This window comes from Salvelinus alpinus, chromosome 27 (genome assembly GCF_045679555.1).
Source record: "Salvelinus alpinus chromosome 27, SLU_Salpinus.1, whole genome shotgun sequence".
In the NCBI taxonomy this organism is placed as follows: Eukaryota; Metazoa; Chordata; class Actinopteri; order Salmoniformes; family Salmonidae; genus Salvelinus; species Salvelinus alpinus.
In genome coordinates this window covers 34,786,644-34,807,813 of record NC_092112.1, presented here as the reverse complement: position 1 = coordinate 34,807,813, position 21,170 = coordinate 34,786,644, and the positions used below count along the sequence as shown (strand labels likewise).

At 42.3% G+C, this 21,170-nt stretch overlaps 2 protein-coding genes across 3 annotated transcripts in view; one reads left to right on the top strand and one right to left on the bottom strand.

The window, feature by feature from the left end:
• The first annotated feature begins 166 nt into the window (after positions 1 to 166).
• The window catches only part of brf1b (BRF1 general transcription factor IIIB subunit b), a 134,034-nt gene continuing 113,030 nt past the window's right edge, over positions 167 to 21,170 (top strand). Inside the window, exons 1-2 of one of the 2 annotated variants that reach the window (XM_071370415.1) lie at positions 167 to 415; positions 850 to 1,058. In XM_071370415.1, coding sequence (XP_071226516.1) covers positions 875 to 1,058 — 184 coding nt within the window. In that variant the 5' untranslated portion in view covers positions 167 to 415; positions 850 to 874. Of the gene's footprint in view, positions 463 to 849; positions 1,059 to 21,170 lie in introns of both variants that reach the window. The other variant, XM_071370414.1, reaches the window with a different exon arrangement.
• LOC139556450 (uncharacterized) lies at positions 5,798 to 20,888 on the bottom strand. Its single transcript, XM_071370413.1, has 19 exons — positions 20,519 to 20,888; positions 20,348 to 20,406; positions 20,179 to 20,265; positions 19,813 to 19,940; positions 19,278 to 19,421; positions 18,919 to 18,996; positions 18,645 to 18,815; positions 18,325 to 18,421; positions 16,843 to 17,066; positions 15,153 to 15,342; positions 14,803 to 15,011; positions 14,582 to 14,699; positions 14,267 to 14,472; positions 11,050 to 11,167; positions 10,798 to 10,967; positions 10,434 to 10,531; positions 10,081 to 10,196; positions 6,486 to 9,996; positions 5,798 to 6,309 (listed from the first exon to the last, which is right to left on the bottom strand). The coding sequence occupies exons 1-18, from the start codon at positions 20,548 to 20,550 to the stop codon at positions 6,578 to 6,580; spliced, it is 5,664 nt and encodes a 1,887-aa protein (XP_071226514.1). The 5' UTR covers positions 20,551 to 20,888; the 3' UTR covers positions 5,798 to 6,309; positions 6,486 to 6,577.

The window sequence follows — 21,170 nt, the reverse complement described above, 5'->3', positions numbered from 1 at the left end:
TAGCTACTAACTGTTAAGTGATTTCATTATATTTCGGTGTACATAATATTTGGGATACATAAATAAGAATACTGTGTACATAGTTTCAATAAATGCAATGAAATACTCATCCTGAAGTTGTCATCCTTACCCTGAAAATAAAATATTTGGTTTAGCTTATGCCGAGTAGGTTTTGCGAAAGTCAAAACACCAAAACATAAGCTACCTCGTCGAATGGGATATGAAATTAGCTAACAATTACCTTTTTAAACGGCATATCGTATCACGTGAACATGTTTTGAGAACCAGCGTTTAGCATATGCACAGTCTTTTTACTATGAGAAAAGAGTTAACCAAGTATCCATAGCATCTGAAGTGTTTCCTCCTGTACTGGATTTCTTTGTCGCCATTACAAGAACTAGCTAACACCGCGCTGGTATTACACTTTGAATAACGTCAGGTAGCTTGCTATATATAAAGATAGTAAGTACTATCTCGGCTTTGAAACTTAAATGAAAATATATTTTGGCATGCATGTCTCCCCTTCTGCACTAACATTACAGTAGTGGGTGTGTGATATCTAGTTGCTAATGTAGCTAGCTACACATTAAATGGGTTAGCTAGCTGGTTATCTTGACTTTGGTACTGTTGTGACAATGAGCGCAAACATGTCCCACGTTACTGTAATGTAAACATGTGTTGTCCGAACTATTTCAGTAATTGCTTGCAAAATCTTCTCTAAAGCAATATATTGATGGCTTGTCAATTGTGGTCTACTGGTGTAATCAACACATTGCATGGGGAATGTGTAAATACGATTATGTAGCCAACGTTACACAGAAGATTACAAATTATCCTCTTTTGATACAGGTTTATTTGGGCGGACACCACAGACATGACTTCCCGCATATGCAAGAACTGTGGTTGTTCCGAGATCGACCTCGATCAGGCTCGGGGCAATGCAGTATGTACGAGCTGTGGGTCTGTGCTGGAGGACAACATCATCGTGTCCGAGGTGCAATTCGTGGAGGGCAGTGGTGGGATTTCGTCAGCTGTGGGGCAATTCGTCTCAGCAGATGGTGAGACCTGCATATTGCATAAGACTTCAGCATCACAAAAAATAGAGAAATAGAGCTTACCACTATGCAGTATTAAACAAATATCCTCTGCCCAAAGCCAAAATCCATATTTAGAGAAATATTGCATATGTGAAAATGCACCATATTACATGCAAACTTGTCTCCAATGTTAAGCAGACAATTTAAGAAAAGTGCTTCACAAATAGAAAGACAACTGTTCAAATAAGCTTGATGGTATTGGGAAGAAATCCTTGCAGTTAGATTAAACAAAAAGTATATATAGTGCATAATGACATCATAAGCACTATGCTACATAAATGTTTCACAAATCATAGACTATCCATGCCTTTAGGGGGAAAAAAGAAAAAGAAAATCAGCATTTGGCTACATCTTGTGGGCTTTGCTAAATGTTTCATAACCCCCATGCTGTTTTCTTATGATTTGAGAAATAGTAACAATAATAAAGTCTTAACAAACCCATTATGAAGTGTTCACCCTCAAAGTTGGAATGAAAGATACTGTTCTAAGTTCAGTTAATTGTGTTATGGTCTTGCTGTAAGGCCAATCATAAAAAATAATTGCACATCATACATATGGGAATTTTAAATGAATGATATGCATATGGTTTTGAAGTCTACAATCATGCCACTAGCCCAATATTAGACCTCTGATTAATGAATAAGACAAGGTCTATGGGCATTCCATAGCGACTGCGTTTGAGAACTTCTGGTACAATGACTACCTGCTAGCAGCATGTGCCCCATGTCCATAGCTACATCCATATATAAAAAATATTCGGGAGACTTCTGATTTAAAAAAAAGAATAATCATTTGCATTGGAGCGGTATTTATTAGAGAGAAGTAAAGTTAAAGATTTTGTTTGGGCGCCAGGCAGGTATTAACCATGCCAAAAGGAAAATAGAATAGAGTACCACTACCAGACCCACACACATCAGCAGAAGAGACTGCCTAGAGTGTAGCCTGTTTACCAGATAGCCAGTGGAGAGAAAAGAGAATACACACATCACAGCACAGGGGTAACCCCACCCAGAATACCTCATACAATAATAATGGCAGAGCAATTGAACAGCAACTTCATACAAGAAAGAACCCAGCCATCAACAGAGGATTTGCAGTAATATTTATTATCTTCCAGTGGAGGAGTGCAGAGCGTATGTCATAGTCACAACAAAGGCCTTAAAAATGTCCACAATCTTCTCAGCCACATGTCATTAGTATACCCCACCTCAATACAGTTCAAATAACAATACACAACTTGCAAGCAACCTCCCTTTTAACTAAAATGTCCACCCAAATACTTCTGGCAGGGCAATAATAGTCCAGCTCTAATGAACTTCAATGGGAAGTGCATTTCAAAAATAGAAAGTCTGTTACAGGGTAAAGCACTGGAACGATAGAGGGAAGAGAAAGAGAACAAGAGAGATCTTAGCTGTGGTCTTCAGACGTGCCGGTGTACTGTCTGACCGTCCGATGGTTTGTATGTCAAAGCTTCGCAACAATGTTGCTACTAATCCATGCGATCCATAACCGGCGCGGTCCCAAACGATAACAACCACGACCTAGAGCGGTCACACCGATGATTGAGTTAAATACTTTATAAACTACACACGCTGAAAATAAACAAAACTTCTGCAGCATAGCACACACAATCAAACTGGCGCGCCAACCAAGAGCTCCTCCCGAGACCTGAAAGAGCTGTCTTTATTTCCTCCTTCCTTACTGCTGATGCGCTCTTAAAGTGGCAGCGCACGGTGAAGGCTCCGTGCAGGATTTCGCCACAGCGTCACCGAACAATGAACAAGAAACTTAAATCAAATTGGTCACATACATATGGTTAGCAGATGTTATTGCGAGTGTAGCGAAATGCTTGTGCTTCTAGTTCTGACAGTGCAGCAATAGCTAACAATTCCACAACTACCTAATACACACATCTAAGGAATGGAATAAGAATATATAAATATATGGATGGGCAATGACAGAGGCAAGATGCAATAGATGGTATAAAATACAGTATATACACGAGATGAGTAATGCAAGATATGTAAACATTATTGAAGTGGCATTAAAGTGACTTGTGATCCATTTATTAAAGTGGTCAAAGATTTCACATTTGTATGTAGGCAGCAGCCTCTCTGTGTTAGTGATGGCCTTAAGATTGAAAAACAGATGTCTCTTGGTCCCAGCTGTGATGGACCTGTACTGACCTCGCCTTCTGGATGATAGCGGGGTGAACAGGCAGTGGCTCGGGTGGGTGTTGTGCTTGATGATCTTTTTGGCCTTCCTGTGACATCGGGTGCTGTAGGTGTCCTGGAGGGAAGGTAGTTTGCCCCCTGTGATGCGTCGTGCAGACCGCACCACCCTCTGGAGAGCCCTGCGGTTGTGGGCGGTGCAGTTATTGTACCAGGCGGTGATACAACCTGACAGGATGCTCTCAATTGTGCATCTAAAAGTTTGAGGGTTTTTGGTGACAAAACAAATTTCTTGAGCCTCCTGAGGATGAAGAGGTGTTGTTGCGCCTCACCATACTGTCTGTGTGGGTGGACCATTTCAGTTTGTTCATGATGTGTATGCCGAGGAACTTAAAATTGTTTCCTGAAGTTCACGATCATCTCCTTTTTCTTGATAGGGGCGGCAGGTAGCCTAGTGGTTAGAGCGTTGGGCCAGTAACCGAAAAGGTTGCTTGATCAAATCCCCGAGCTGACAAGGTAAAAATCTGTCATTCTGCCCCCTGCACCTTTGATTCAAAGTTGGGTTAAATGCGGAAGACACATTTCAGTTGAATGCATTCAGGTGTACAACTGACTTTTGTTGACGTTGAGTGAGAGGTTGTTTTCCTGACACCACACTCCGAGAGCATTCACCTCCTCCCTGTAGGCTGTCTCGTCATTGTTGGTAATCAAGCCTACTACTGTTGTGTCGTCTGCAAATTTGACAGTTGAGTTGAGGCATGCAGTCATGGGTGAACAGGGAGTCAAGGAGTGGGCTGAACACACCCTTGTGGGGCCCCAGTTTTGAGGCTCTGCGAATATGTTTTTTCCTACCTTCACCACCTGGGGGCAGCCCATCAGGAAGTCAATTGCACAGGGAGGGGTTGAGACGGAGGGCCTCAAGCTTAATGAGCTTGGAGGGTACTATGGTGTTGATTGCGGAGCTATAGTCAATTAACAGCATTCTCACAGGTATTCCTCTTGTCCAGATGGGATAGGGCAGTGTGATGGCTATTGCATCATCTGTGGACCTAATGGGGTGGTAAGCAAATTAAAGTGGGTCTAGGGTGACAGGTAAGGTTGATCCTTGACTAGTCTCTCAAAGCACTTCATGATGACTGAAGTGAGTGCTACAGGCGATAGTCTTAGTTAATTTACCTTTGCATTCTTGGGTACAGGAACAATGGTGGCCATCTTGAAGCATGTGGGGACAGGAGAGCCCACAGTCCTTGGTAGCGGGCCGCGTCGGTGGCACTGTATTATCTTCAAAGCGAGCTAAGGTGTTTGTCTGGAAGCAAGACGGTGTCCGTGACGTGGCTGGTTTTCCTTTTGTAGTGAGTGATTGTCTGTAGACCCTACCACATACGTCTCATGTCTGAGCCGTTGAATTGCGACTCCACTTACTCTATACTGACATTTTGCTTGCATTGGAGGGAATAACTTTGTATTCGACCATATTCCCAGTCACCTTTCCATGGTTAAATGCGGTGGTTCTCGCTTTCAGTTTTGCGTGAATTCCGCCATCTATCCACGGATTCTGGTTAGGGTAGGTTAAGTCAGTGGGTACAACATTTATACACTTCCTTATAAGCTCACTCAATTAGCGTATATGTCGATATTCTGAGGCTACCCGGAACATATACCAGTCCGCGTGATCAAAACAAGTTTGAAGCGTGGATTCCAATTGGTCAGACCAGCGTAGCACAGGTACTTCCTGTTTGAGTTTCTGCCTATAGGAAGGAAGGAGCAAAATGGAGTCGTGGTCAGATTTTCCGAAAGGAGGGCCTTGTATGCATCGCGGAAGTTAGCGTAGCATTGATCCAGTCTGTCGCTCTAATTTGACTTGTTAAAATCCCAGCTACAATAAATGCAGTTCTGGTTCAGCCTCTGGAATCAGCCCTGGGTGGTTCGGACAAAGGAGCCACTTCGGGAAAGTCGTAGTGCTGATAATTTGACTGATAACCGAAACAGGCAGGTGCTGCCCCAGACGAGAAGTGAAGAAAACATGTACGTGCGAAGCTAGAACACATTGGCATCCATATTAGATTTATTTGGAGCGGGGGGGGAGCAGATAAAAAAACGTTACGTTGACTGCTCGGTGATGCAAATAGTGATTCTCCAAATCAGAACCACCTACCTATTTTGGATGTCACTTTGGATTCAGAACACATGCTGCTTGCTAGCAGGTAGTCATTATACCAGAAGTTCGATCACAGTCGCTATGGAATGCCTTTAGATTTTGTCTAATTAATCAGATCTAATATTGGACTACCCTGCCACTTCGTTTGAAATACTGAGATGGCTAGGGCTGGAAAAATGTAACTACTCAAATGCAGAGATGACGCTATAGCTGCAAGGACTAACAGTCCATGAAGTCAACATGATTAGTTAAACAATGTATAGCTTCAAAATATGGTTAAAGATCATTTACAAATGGTGTAAAACCTTATATTTTGGGTTATAAACCATTTTAAATTAAGTGCATGAGGCATTTAAAAACGTGACATTGAATCAACGGGCATACATTTTTATTTGAGATGGCTGTAACATTAAACACAAGTGTAAATTCACAGAGTGGGCCTTTAAACATAAGTCTGGTCCAGAAGTTCATTGAAATGTTACTTCCTGTAGTTTCATCATCTTAAATTACCAACTTATTTATATTCTTTGTATGATGCTTAGTTTACTGAATAGTAAGAATTAGCTCATTACTTTACAGATTATAGTAAAAATTTGTCCTAGAACCATACAATATGTAGCCTATGAACCCAGTCTGTGGGCTATAGTTAACATTCCAATCGAAAATCACACTTGAATAGACAAGGTTAAATTTAAAGGTTAGACTAAAAACTCCAACACCGTAATATCTGAAATAGAAATGTATTGCGATAGAAGATCTTGATAGGCATGGAATATTCCCCAGTTAATATTATCCTAGAGAAACAATTGACAAGTTACATTTTGCGTGATGTTCCAAGGTGCTCAGGTCACGTTGGCTTTTTAATTTCTTTATCCACGCTTACCTGAGGAAATAAAAATTACAAGGTAAAGGATCTACATTTTATATAATCCAGAAATTATGGCTACACAGGCACATTGCTTAACTTATTTTCTCAAGTAGTTTGTCAAAACAATCTGCTTTGAACACCGCTATATAGTCTGGGTTTTCATTATGATAATTATAGGACAGATTGCCTACCTCTCAAGATGCCTTCATGCACACTACCACCATAGCGGCCCGGGTCACTGCTCCTGGTGTTTAGAGGGTTATTTGATCTTGGCCCAGAGTTGTCAGGACAGTTTATGTGATCCTTCAGCATCAATATAGTTACCACTGATGACTTTGGGCAGGTTTGTAACTTCTTCTTTTTCTGTAGAGATGTAGTTCAAGTTGTTGGGATTATTCTCAGCTCCACCTTGCGTGCCTTTGAGGCTAGATAAGTACCCATGGTGATCTGAAAGAGTTTGTCCACAACCAAGACAGTTTGCGTCATACTGACTACGAGTGTTGGGGTTGTCTCGTTGGATATTGCCTGTTTGTACAACCCCGTATCTTGGGGATTGAACACTGGTCATTGATAAAGGTTTCTTAGCACTAACTTGAACAGCTCTATAGAAGCTTAAAGGTGACCCATGTTGTCTACGATTAGGTTGGCCATTGCCACCCTGGGTGTTCTCATAGGCACCATTGGCTGATTGGACAGCTCCATAAGCATTCTTGCTAAAACCATCTTGGTATTTACTGTAATGGCTGGAAGTTAGTTTTACTTGGCTGGGTGACAGCTGGGCACTGGTAAGCTGTGCAGACCCATGGTGGCCTAGTGTAGTTTCACCTCTGTTTAATGCTTGAAGATGACCACCATGCTGCACAGGCTGATGGAAGTTAGAAGTGGTACCATGAATGGGGTCAGGTTGGCCATTTATTTTCCCAGCCTGAGATGTTGGTTGGAAATGGCTAGGTGGATCCTGGACAGTGTGGCTCTGGGAAAAGTCCTGTTGCTTTTCCACTGATTGGGCTCTACCACTTTGGGCTGACCCTTGGTTGAACAAACAATAAATAGGACTGACACAGCTGGGATTGTCTTGGGCACCAGTGTCTTGAGAAACCATAGGCTGGCCTCCACTGCTAACTTTTATGAAGTTTGAATTTCCTCCAGAGTTGCCCAGGGAACATTCCACACAAGGATCTGATCCGTCAGTATCAACATTGCTACCACTTATGACTGCAAGCAGATTTCGCTCGTGTCCTTTTGCTGCATACTGAACAGTAGAAGCACCATACTTGCTAGGAGCTGGAGTTCTTCTGTGGCTTTGTGAACCTTTATACGCACTTGTAGCTTGTTGGTCAATGTTTAGGTGAGAAGAAGCAGACTGACCGGGAGAGGGTTCCCTTATGCCACTAGTGGCAGGTTGGATCCTGATCTGTTGTGGTGCTGGCTCAACTCTGTAGCTTCGTGAACCTCCATACTGGCCAGTAGATTGTTGGTTGATATTACTTTGAGTAGGAGCAGACTTGGGAGTAGGTTCAACTCTGACACTTTGTGGACCCCTGTCCTGGTTAGAAGTATGATGTATGATGTTCTGCTGAAAAGGAATAGTCCCAATAGGGGCTTGGGCAACTCTGCTGCTTTGAGAACCATCATACTGGCTAGGCACCGATTGAGATGTGCTTGTGGCAGGTTTAGCACTACTGCTTTGAGAAACATCCTGGCCAGGAACTTGTTGGATGCTGTGGTGCTGAAGGGTTACATACTTGCTAGTAGCAGGTTTAACTCTGTCACTTTGTGAAACTTGATGTTGGCTAAGGGCAAGTTTGATTGCAATGTGTTGAGCAGCACCATACCGGCTAGTAGTGGGTTGGACATGTGGTTGAGAGGCAGCATGCAGGCTAGTAGCTAGTTTCTGCAGAGTTACACTGTACGGACCAGGTGTAACAATACTGGTTTGCGTTCCCACATACTGGTTAGAAGCTGGTTGGACATGATTGCTTTTGGAAGCATCATACTCGCTAGCCACAGGGACATAATTTTTGTCCTGGCTGGTTCCATAGAAGCTAGAGGCTGCACTATTATGAAGTTTGTGGCTTTGGCTAATACCAGAGTGAACAGGTTTTGTATTGCTGGGGTTAGGTTGAGTGATAGTAACCATTTGTGAAGGCTGATGGCCATGAGGGGTAGACTGGACATTGTCTGAAGCTTGGTAGACCGTGCCCTGTGCTGTGTTGTGATAGTCTGTGTTATGTTTTGCACCACTGTAGACAATTTCAGTCCTGCCAACTGAGGATCCATAATGGCCTGAAGCTGGCTTGACATATTGTCCCTTGCTAGGTCCATATTTGTTTACAGAAAGTTGGCTAGGTACAAGCATCTTAATTGGTGCCAATTGAGCTTTGGTGGGCTTCATTTCTCCAAAGGAGGTTTCATCATGGCCGAGACTATCATGACCGGGAACTTGAGATAAACCACTTTGGCTATCCCCATACGTGCTGTATGCAGGGACTTTGCTGGTGGTAGGTTGATGATCTACACCTTGGACAACAAAGTTGTCTCTGGAAGCAGGTTTCACATAACTTGAGGTACCTTGGGCACGGTCACCTAGTGGGACCTTGTGACTGGGAACTTGCTGGAAGCTGTTACTTACTTGAGAAGAACCATGCACATTAGCAGGAAGGACTTGTTTCACACCAAAACGCTGGGCATCTGTGTTGTAGTTGGAACCAGGTTGTACTTCAGTATTCTGGTAAACATAGGAAGCAAGGAAAGGGTTTACCTTGCTTGGAGTGTCATAGTGTCTTGGGGTCTTGACATTGTCAGGAGTATATTGTTCACTGGCTGGCTTGACATATTGCTGGGGGATAGATATGCCATCAGAACTTTGCAAAACACCATATTGGCTATAGCGTCCTAAGCCAGAGAGGACGTTACCGCCAGAATGCTGCGATGTGCTGCCACTTTGTGCAGTGGTGTCGCTTAAAGTGGGCTTATTGTTCACCGTTTGGACAGTTGCATGATGGCTTGTGGCTGGTTTGTGCAACTTTGCTGATTGTACAGCATTGTACATCTCATGTTGGGCAGAGTTGCTTGGTCTCTTACTCTCATAGTTTGGGTGAGGTCTCAAATGTTGCTGTGCATTTTGAGTGCTGCCACCAGGAGTACTGATTATGTGGCTGGGAACTGGATTGAGAATACTAGATTGGGCATTGATCATCTTTGCAGATGTAGGCCTATAGTGGCCTGGGATATCTTTGATCCCGTCACCCTGGACCGGGCTGTGGATGGGAAATTGCCCATATCCACCAAGCCTGCTGCCTCTATCAGTTTCAGGCCTGATTCCCATACCCTTTTGATGTGGAGTATTAACATCCTGGGTGGATTCATAGACGTTTATGGCTGGGGTGTCATTATCACTTAATTTGTGTTGGCCAGTACCATAAGCACTTCCACCTTGCACAAGTCCATAGCGATTCAGAACACTTTGTACATTGCTGGATGATTGTGGGGCACCACTTCTTTGGAGACCACTGTAATGGCCGAGAGAAGGATCCAGGGTGTTGTCAACTGTTAAAGATCCATAGTTGGTACTATAAAGCCCCCCTGTCTGTAACACCTCATGATTGCTTGGAGAAGGTTGTGTGCCGATAACCTGGACACTTTCAGTGTTGGTGGGAACTTGCTGTGGACAGTCAGGCTCTGGTTTATTGGCTGCGCCATCTAAAACAAAGGATTTTTTCTTTTATACGTTCCTTAAAACTGTGTTTAAAGTAGACTACATGTAGTTATGTAAAACAATCTTACCTTTGTTGCTGCCTGTGAATTTGATTGAGCCAACCCCAGGCATTTCAGATTTAAAAGTCTTGTCCACAAACAGCCTACTGACTGAGCTAAGTGGGTAGAGGCATCGCACTGTGAGTCTAAAAAGGAAAGGTCATTAGAGATGTGCCATATGCAGCCACAGTTAATCCACATTTCTTGATCAGATTTATTAATGACATTTGGGACTGATTATTCACACCTAGGTCACCTACTGTATTCTTAAGTAGCTTATTGCACAAATAAGTTCATTTTCAGATCAGGGCATTGTATAATGAAAATGACAGCATTGAAATGCTAAGATCGATCATGTTCACAAAACCATGACTGATCTTTACCTGAATTTAGAATGCCTGGCGATGAAAGAAGCGCTGTCAAGTATGAGCTCACTATAAGACAGGATCTCGTTTTCATACACTACAGAAGAGTCTTCAACCTATAAGACAAGTGGAAACTTCTGTTACTTTGTAATGTGTAGCTCAAGTCAGTCAAAAGCTCATGACTGAATTTTCACACCATCTAGCCTATAGCATTGTTGTATACTGTTTGTTCTATGGGATTGTCATTTAGATCTAGATAATGTTAAAATCGAAACTCCCCCCTCCTAATAAATTATTTAAATCAATTAGGCTGACCTTTCAAATTCTGCTAAAACTAAACAAAATTCCACAGGCTCCAAAGGTATATTTTAAATGATCTTACCATAACCGTGGTGTTGCACGTGTTCAAGCCAAACTCAAACAGCACTCTTGAGTCGTCCATTAATTTGGGTTTACAGGTTCTGTCCAAGAGGGTCGTACTGCGTGGATTCACTGCAGGCCAGGTAGTTTTTGTACTGGTCACCACAGTCATGATCCCATCAGTTGAACAGACTGGAAAGACAAAAAAAGGTCAAAGCTGCAGATGACAGCCCAATACAAAAACAAAGCATGCGTGTTATGGATGGATACTCACTTATAAGCTGATCACGTCTGAAAAGACAGCGTGTTGCTGTTGCTGTCTGGATCTCCAAAGTCCTTGAATCTCTTGAGTGTATTTCAAATATGCCATAAAAATGCCTCAAGTTGATATCCTGAAATAAAAAAAGTTTTGGCCCATAGCAGTGAAGTAGGCCTATAAGCAACTATTAAAGTGAGGGCAATGTCCTGCCAAATTTGGTTGATAGTCATGCCTTAAATCAGTGGTTCCCAAACTGGTGTCGGCACAGACAGGTAGGGGGAGATTAACAAATGGCTTCTTTTTTTTAGCTAGTCATTTTACCTTGAGCCGCTAGGGGGTGGCATAGTTTCAACGCCAATGTAGTAGTGGGCCTAGTCAATCTTTGTTATTTTCTTTACTGGTCGACCACCTCCCCAAATTAGCGCAAATGTTCTAACTACACTGAACAAAAATATAAACGCAACATGAAGTGTTGGTCCCATGTTTGCTGAGCTGAAATAAAAGATCCCAGAAATGTTCCATACAGACAACTTCTCAAACTGCGCACAAATTAATTTACGTCCCTGTTAGTGAGCATTTCTCCTTTGCCAAAATAATCCATCCATCTGACGGGTGTGGCATATAAAGAAGCTGATTAAACAGCATGATCATGACACAAGTGCCCCTTGAGCTGGGGATGATAAGGCCACTAAAATGTGCAGTTGTGTCACAACGCCACAGATGTCTCAAGTTGAGTGGGCGTGCAATTGGCATGCTGACTGCAGGAATGTATGCCAGAGCTGTTGCCAGAGAATTTAATATTCATTTTCCTACCATAAGCCACCTACGTCATTTTAGAGGATTTGGCAGTACGTCCAACCAGCCTCACAACCGTAGACCACTTGTATGGTATCATGTGGGCGAGCAGTTTGCTGATGTCAAGAGTGTCCCACAGTGGCGGTGGGGTTATGGTATGGGCAGGCATAAGCTACTTACAACAAACACAATTGCATTTTATTGGTAGCAATTTGAATGCACAGAAGTACTGCGATGCAATCCTTTTGCAATTTCTTTTTTTAAGGCATCTGTGACCAGATTCATATCTGTATTTCCAGTCATGTGAAATCCATAGATTAGGGCCTAATGAATTTATTTTGATTGACTGATTCTCATGAACGGGTGGCTGATTTACAAAAATAAAGACAATGCAACCATTAATGAGGGTGAATCTACAACAGATGAACCGCCATCTGATAATGACGCCGAGCGACGCGCTGGCGGGTGAGACCCTAGTACCAGGGTGAGCTGGCACTCGAAATCAGCAAAGCGATAAAGGCGATTACATTCAGTATTGTTTCACGTCTCATGGTTGATTGGGGATCCACATCCACAATGTGTTGCATGTGCTAAAAAAAAACAGTTTGAAGCCAGTGAAACTGAAGAGACATTTACACAAACACGCAACGCTGATAAACCGGTGGATTTTGGCTGTGGCAAAGAGCAAGATTTGCGTGGCCAAAAGCATGCATTGACCACAGACTACAACCACTACCAAAGCCCAAGCTGTTTGTTATTAAGTGTCATCTCAAATACGAGAAATCTAAAAAGCCACATACTATTGGTGAGACTCAATCTCCTGGCAGCAATAGGCATGCGAGTCAGCTCAAACAAATCCCGCTGTCCGATAACACTGTTGCCCGGCAAATATATGAAGTGGCAAAAGAAAGCGTCAGCAGATTGATCGAATAACAAAACTAGATGAGTCAACTGATGTCACATGCAGCTCACCTTCTCGTATTCGTCAAATACTGCTATCAGGGGAAACTACATGAAGAGGTTTTTTTGCAGTGTGCTTGAGAACATTCAACAAATTTGATGAAGATGCAGGATGAGGGGCTGTGTTGGGAGAACTGTATGGGCGTGTGTACAGATGGGTTAACAAGGGTCTGAAGACAAAGATACAAGCCATTGTGCCACACGTAGTATTCCCTCATTGTGTTACACAGGGAAGCTTTAAGGCTCTTGATAAGAAGCTTATTAGCGTGCTTCATAAAGGCACACCTCAAATACAAGACATATGCTGTCCTGTGCAAATAAATGGTATCTGAGCACGAATTGCTACTGTTTTATACTGAGGTCAGGTGGTTGTTGAGGTAAAATGCTGTTGCGTCTTGTTTGAAATGACAGATGAAGAGCACCTATTCATACTGGATACAGAGTCGCCCAATGCAGAATGGCTGGCAAAACTGGCAGACATTTTTGATAGACTGAATGGACTTAACATGTCACTGCAAGGCCCCATTACCAACATTATGTAATTGCTGACAAAGTTGAGGAGTTTGTGAAGAAGCTGGAGCGCTGGGCAGTGCAAGTGGAGTAGAGAGGACAAGTGTGGAGGCATTCACTGGATTCAGTTTGAGAAGAATGAACTGCACCTGGATGTTACAAAAAGCAACAATCACTCTCATCACCTCCAAAACTTAATGCACATTTCAGGAGGTACTTTCAAGAGGCCACAAAAACCACGACTGGAGCCAACAACCGTTCATTGCCACTGTCACCGGAGCTACAGTATTCCTGGAACTGTCCAGTGACAGGACCTTGCCACAATCCCGCTGGTTGAATTCTGTCTGTCAATCGCAGGAGAATAACCGGGATTATCTGAAATCGCATTGATAAACTGATTGTTTTTTCATCTGTGAAACTACTTTTCCCGCACTTACATATATTAAATGGTTACGACTCACGAGAGTGGAACATTAACTACTTTTATCTGTGTCAAGCATAAAGCTCTGAATACAAATGCTGTGTTCCCAGCATCAGGCTCATCCATCTCATTAGAGTGAGTATAGATTAAAAATAGGTTTAAGGTAATTACCCATGTAAATGACCAAATAAAAGTATGAAGTGAAATGCGAACAAATATATGTGTGTACATCATTGTACAGCAATAGGGCTTTCAAAAATATAAATGCGTGAGTGTATTGGGAATGGGGAACACGAGCTGTGACCCAAATGTATAAGGGGGTGAGCCAAAAAGTTTGGGAACCGCTGCCTAAGAATGGATTGAGACACTTATCTTTTTTTTGGTTCTACACCAGCATCAACACAACAGATTCAGCTATTTTCCAAGCCTGTGATTAGCTGTATCAGTTGTGTTTTAGTGCTGGGCTAGACCAAAAATGTGCACCCTTTGGGTTTCCCCTAGGAATGGATTGAGAAACACTGCTTTAGAATTGACAACATACTGTACCTCATAAGTGTAGCCAACAGTGAACAGTGGCACCTCCAAGGTCAAAATATGGCTTTCGTTTCGCAGGTTGTACCCTCTTTCAGCCACCAGCTCAGGTGTTAGAGGGTCATGACCGACCCCGATCTCCCACAGGTATCCCAGTCTTGGCTGGGTCATGTCAAAGACAATGCCTCCTCTTGTGCAAACCCCTTTGAGCTCAGGAGGGACTGGGGTGAGAATGCAGATTTTTGTAAGCAAGTTACTTTAGCAAGGTCTTCAAAGTAAAATGTTACACTTGAAGTAAAACATAAAGAGGTCTTCAAATCAAGTCCTTACATGCGTTGCTGAGCTGTTCCATAACAGAGGCTAGATGGTAGTAAGCCTCTTCCTGGGGCATGATGCTTAACGTGTAGTTCATGTCCATGGAGTACTGGAAGAGCCCCTCACCTAAGTACTATTAAGAAATATATATATTTTTTAATCTAGTATTTTTTCAAAGTTGCAATTCATGACTATAAGCTCCATTTATGGAAATGTTTGATCCAAAATGTACTCACCGTCCTATGCACAGCCTTGTCGTCAAAAGGAACCCTGATAGTATAGGCATGGGTGCCATTGGCATGGACGATCTTACTGATGGTGTAGCCATGTTCTGCAGCATCTGACACAGAGAACTGCTTTTCATTCAACTTTACTCCCATCAGAGCCACATCGTGAGGAATGTTCCCCAAGTACACGTTGAACGTATGCTCTTCAAAGCTGGTCTCTGGAGGAGTAATGGAGGAAATAGTTAAGTAGCCAAATTACCAGAATTAACAAGAAATCAGCAATGCCACAAAGCACATGGGAAATAACACCTTGGTTATTGTAACCACATGTTCGTTATGTGCAAAAAGGATGAACATACTGTGGTATGGAGGAAGGGCGTCGACATCAATGGTGAAGGGGTGCCGGCACAGCAATGGAGTGTCCACTACCCTGAGCAGCCGGTGTCTCGTTTCAACAGTGCTACCATCAGTGTAGACATGAGAGAACACATGCTCATAGAACAGGAAAGCCACGTACATCTCCCGGTAGATATTGTTTGTCACCAAACTCTAAAAATACAGTTTACTGTGTTAACTTGCAGTTCAAGCTGTCGTGAATAAGCAACAATCTAGTTTTAGAATTAATTTAAGTTTAAAAGCACACTAGGTAAACATTATCTACGAATATATTATGTTGAACAAAAATATAAAAATGCAACATGTAAAAGGTTTCATGAGCCGAAATAAAAAGATCCCGGATATTGTCCATATGCACAAATATTATTTATCATTGTGTACACATTGGATTACATCCCTGTTAGTCAGCATTTCTCTTTTGCCAACATAATCCATCCACCTGACAGGTGTGGCATATCGAGAAGCTGATTAAACTTTATGATTACACAGGTGCACCTTGTGCTGGGTATAATAAAATGCCACAGATGTCTACATTGAGGGAGCTTGCAATTGTCATGCTGACTGCAGGAACGGCCACCAGAGCTGTTGCCAGAGTTTCTCTAATTTCTCTACCATAAGCCACCGCCATTTTAGAGAATTTAGCAGTACTTACAACCACCCTCAACCGCAGACCACGTGTAACCACGCCAGTCTAGGACTTTCACATACAGGATCATCTGAGACCAGCCACCTTGTAAACTGAGGAGTATGTCTAATAAAGCCCTTGTGGGAAAAATTCTTATTGGCTGGGCCACCCATGGCAGCGCCCCAGTCCAGTGAAATCCATAGATTAGGGCCTAATGAATGCATTTCATATAACGAAATCAGTCAATTGAACTCTAACTCGGTAAAAATCATTGAAATTGTTGCGTTTATTTTTGTTCACTATAGATCAGGTCTTCCAACTCCAGTCCCAGAGAGCTACTTGGTGCAGGCTTGTGTGTCAGCCCAGCACAAAAATACTTGCTCAATTGTGGTCCAGATGAAAGATTAGGCCTAGTTGATTTATTTAAACTTGAAAAAAGGCCCAGTGTAGACAAGCTTGACTTTCCTGTGTATATGAAATATAAAATGATGATAATGCCCTTTTAGTGCAAGAGCTGTTTAATAAGTTCCAGCTTGTTTTGGTGGGATGAATTTTGGCCTTCCATAGTGACGTCACCATGCTGTAAATTACTTAGACCAATTTTTTTTTTTAAGTTTCAAACTGCCAATTTTCTGATTTCCCCTCCCCACACAGTCTTAGCAAGATATTTTCTTGAAAAATTGCCCTTGGTTAAGAAGCCATTTGTTTCTTTAATCACAAAAATGTACTTAATTGTTACCTAGGAATTATATATTGTGATAAACAGCTGTATTGGACATTTAAACATGCGTCATCTTAGTGCTGGGCTGGAGAGAAAAAAAAGCCTTCAAACCCAGCAGCTCTCTGGGGCCGCAGTTTGAAAACCTGGCACCAGTTGAACCTAGCCTAGTCCCAGTTGCTTTTGCCTACTCCATTGTCAAACTGTGTTTTTATGACAATTCCATAAGGAGTTTGTAGTTGAGCAGAAACAGACTGCCACCCAGGCTATGTCCACACCCAGATCGGAGCTAAAGTCCAGTGGCTTTTACCTTCCTATATCCTCCTTCGGCACCAAAGGGGACACCCATCTGTACCATGAGACCTTTGACTTCTAGAGTGTAGCCCCTGGCCCTCGCTGTGCCCTCATCTAGCAGTTGGCTCTCCACGCCCACGTTGATCTGCTTGCTCTCAAAGCCAAAGCCGCTGTGAACCAACGGTGTCATGATCCTGGGGGTCTCCCAGAGTAGCCTGACCCCGTCAAAGTATCCTGGGTCTGAGAGCGAGAAAGCAATGCAAGTCTTTAGAATGGTAGACACGTCACCAATCAGCGACATATTTAGACATTTACATTTACATTTAAGTCATTTAGCAGACGCTCTTATCCAGAGCGACTTACAAATTGGTGCATTCACCTTATGATATCCAGTGGAACAGCCACTTTACAATATTCACTTTACACTTTACACACTTTACACTTTACAATATCCACATATTAGACAATTATCAGCTAGAACAGAAAACCATCCGTAGGGCTATTTTAAACAAGTACTCAATTTGAAATAGTTCAGCGATTACAACAGAATTTCTTTCAAATACCAATTCCTTTCAAGAGGTGGATGAGTGATTGTATTTCCATTTCCATCTAATTGGCGACATATTTTCATGCGAATATTCTAAAGTCTGGATAAAAAAAACGGCATTTCAGAGATGTTTCCCTCAAATTGTTGCAGATGACAGTGCACGTAAAAAATTCCCATGTACTGAATAAGAAAAAAAAAACAAGTTTAATGGGTTTCAATTGCATTTTCAACTAATAGTTCACAAAAAAAATGTTAAGAGCGTACCCATAGTTAGTGGCATGTTCGCGCTAGCCAAAAACACACAGATGGCGCTTCTGCCTAGAGCACACTTATAGCCTACATGAGAAAATGTATCAAAAGAGCGATTATTTATTTGTCAAACAGAAGCCAAGCGCTGATCATGTCACCAGAATAAGACCGATATTTATTGGAAAGGAGCGTCAAGCGCACCTCCTTGTACTTTCACCACCCTGTAAGTTCATTCATTTCATCAGTAGTCAAATAAACTGCATGCTTGCCGGACCAGTCGTAGTGGGAGAACCACACATGCCATCGCGTCACAAGTTCTCGATATGGTTATTATATCAATATTTGCACGTTAAAGAGTTTCCAACATTTCTCATAATTTTACTGACAAAATTATCCCATCTTATGTATTTTGTTTTGTCAACATTTGGAAAGTTTTACAGAATGTTCAGTTTCTAATCTGGCCTGTCATTTATCCTACATGTATTTCACTGGAAACCTGGTCATTGAAGCACAATTTCATGGCTTATCTGAAGAACTATGAGTAAATATTAATCTACAGTTGTCTTGGATGATTACGTGCATTATATTTGAATATAAAAAAACTCATTTGCATGGAGTTATCAAAGAATCTGCTGCAGCTAATGGTAGTGGCATTGTTAAAGACCATTCTTTAGCGATATAGGGGAATACAAATAAATATACTTATGGTGCAGGCCACAGATATGTCAATCATGACCACCATCATTTTCTGACTGAAGAACACTGTCCCGTGAATGACCTCCACCGCAACACCGTCAACCTGAGAGTAGAAAGACAATGGTTGGGAAAAGGGTCTGGCAGTTTTATGCCTTCATGTATTATATTTTAGAAGTTCAACGTTTCTTGCTTTTCCTCATCTGCACTGATTGGGAATACACCGCTATAAGAGCAAGCGTCTTGAGGGCTCCCACCATATTTCTTTCAATATTGTTTTCAGATCAGCACAGAGTACTGAAACGCATAGCATTTCTTGAAATACCCACCATTATGATTTCCGAGTGATTTTGTCTGTAGGGAGAGCGGAAGACAACCCTTTTCGGAGTGGCACTCAGCTCGTAACCCAGTCGACGGGCTTCGGTGATGGGCATGGTGGCCATTTCATCCTCATCCTTTAGGAACATTACCTGCCATGCAGAATTGGCTATATTTTGTGCCTAAGAGAGGATTCAGTATTGAGTCAACATAAGCTTGAACATGTTTCAATGCAAAGATTATACTTAAGAAACATGTTGAATACTTCTAAAGGATGTGGCTTACAACAGAATGGGCAGCCCTCCATGCTTCCTTTGAGGTTCCTTCAGAGGTAGTACAAGGCACATCTCTCCCCACAGTTACCTAAGGGATAACAGGACTATATTTAAGAGGGGTCATCTAACTGTCGAAGAAAAACAATTTGATGGATTTTCCAATTCTGGTTCTGGAGGCCCACTATATGCCAGCAGAAGTTCTAATCAATCAATTAGTTTGAATCTTAAATAATGGTCAAAAACATACTAATTTGATTGGGCATTTATCAGAGTTCATTTGACAAAGCAAATTGCGTTTCTACTTGGTGTGAAACCCAGTATGCACACTGGGCTAGGCTCCCAGGACCGGAAAAGGCAGCCTTACTGTACCTCCATGTAGTCCTCTTCACATATAACCTCCCGTTGGGACCAGGGTAGTAGCAGGGAGCAGGTCTGAGACAAAGGGTAGCACGACTGTCGGTCCTTGGCATCCATGACAATGATATTGAACTGGAAGGTGAATACCTCATCGTTCTGAAACAGCAAATATTTGTTAGTCATCAGGTTTGATCAGCTCAGCAAGATGACAGTTCAGTATGGGAAGACAGGAGTTTGAGGCCAGGTCCTCAGCCTGCACCTTTGTGTTCCATCCCTTAAACCAACACACCCTATTCACCACCTCATTCAAATCATCAAACCACCCTTGATTCATTGAGTCAGTTGAATCAGGTTGGGCTAAGACTTTAGAACTCTGCTTTCCTAGAGTGAGACATAGGGTATATCCCAATTATCCCCCCCAAAGTGTTCACTTGTTATCGTGGAAACTCCCACTAGCCCATGCCTCCACCAATCCAATGCTTTTACATTGCGGGAAGTAGTGAACACTTCAGGAGGAATGAGATATTGGGATGCACCAATAGGCTACCTGGTTGTCAATGTGACAGGAGAAGTAGGAAGCCCTGAGAGTGGTGTAGCCATCCATCTTGAAGGTGCTGATGGTGTAACCACACCGGGACGCATTATTTTCATCTATGGGATGCACACCAGCCGCATCTGCAGAGAAGAGGATGCTACATTTCACTCTGCCCATCAATTACATTAAACAAATATACTCCATCCTACTATAGGATACTTATTGCCTACTATGGTCATTAATGCCAATATTGAGGACCCACTATCTAAGACTGAGGACACCAAATCTTTCAATCAAACAGTTTAAATCAAATTGAGCCACACTTTAAGCAAGGTCTAAAGTAATACAACTAAATACTAAAACCTTGTTATCACCCACCTACAGCCTCAAACTGAGGGGCGTTGCCAGACCAACCGACATGCACCCACAGGTATCGATCCCGACATTCTGACTGTATAGCCACTCCTACAGGAGACAATTCAGGTTAGGGTAAGGGTACATTAGAAGACTCATGCAGACCTTGATCAATGAAAAGAACTCTACATACCTTCTGGAATACTGTAACCTTTGGGACTTCCAAGAACCCCCAAATAAAGTAATGATAGTCTGGGAGAAAGTTAAATGAATATCTGCCATTTCTCACAGGTAAACCACAACACATCAAAATTGTTTTGCATTTTTCCAAGTGACTTTAAGAATTTAAGAAAATCAAACTTACGCAATACTAATACCAAGACTTGCAGCCATCATTTCGCTATACAAATCCCCAGCAAACAATACTATTACTGGTCAGATAGTAGCAGAAAGTAAAGACAGCAAGAAAAGCAAAACTAGTTGCTTTGAAACTCCCTTGCTACGAACCAAAGGGACAAAAAAAATGCATTCAGACACAGGTAGACTAATCACCACCAGAAGAAGGAGGCAGAATGGAAACCAGGTGCAGCTGATTGAACTTGATTGCTTTGTAAAAAGTTTGATGACTTCCATTAACACCGTTTCTTACGGAAGGAGTGAAGCTTATTTGGGTATGCATAGCCAACTGCACAAAATGTTATATTTGGTGGTTGAATATGAAATTGATTTAGCCTAGCACTACACAGCTGATTCAAATAATTAAAGCTTGATGATGAGTTCATTATTTGAATCAGCTGTGTAGTGCTAGGGCAACAACCAAAACGTGCACCCCTTGGGGTCCTAGGACCGAGTTTGGGTAACGTTGGTCTTGTAGAAGCAAAATCTTATGTTTATCACAGTAAAAAGCCAGCAGAGGGAGGTAAATTGTCATAAGCCTGCATTGTATCTAGTCTCTTGCTGAGCTGTGCTGTCTAGCTATCACAAACCACCAGATGGCAATATTCATTGGTTTTATA

Bases quoted from the DNA above. Each gene is read 5' to 3' on its own strand.
- LOC139556450 (XM_071370413.1), bottom strand. From the start codon at position 20,550: ATGATGGCTGCAAGTCTTGGTATTAGTATTGC. The intron at 20,407-20,518 runs GTAAGTTTGATT...ACTTTCTCCCAG, and splicing joins AGTCTTGGTATTAGTATTGC to ACTATCATTACTTTATTTGG. The intron at 10,968-11,049 runs GTGAGTATCCAT...TTGTCTTTCCAG, and splicing joins CAGACGTGATCAGCTTATAA to TCTGTTCAACTGATGGGATC.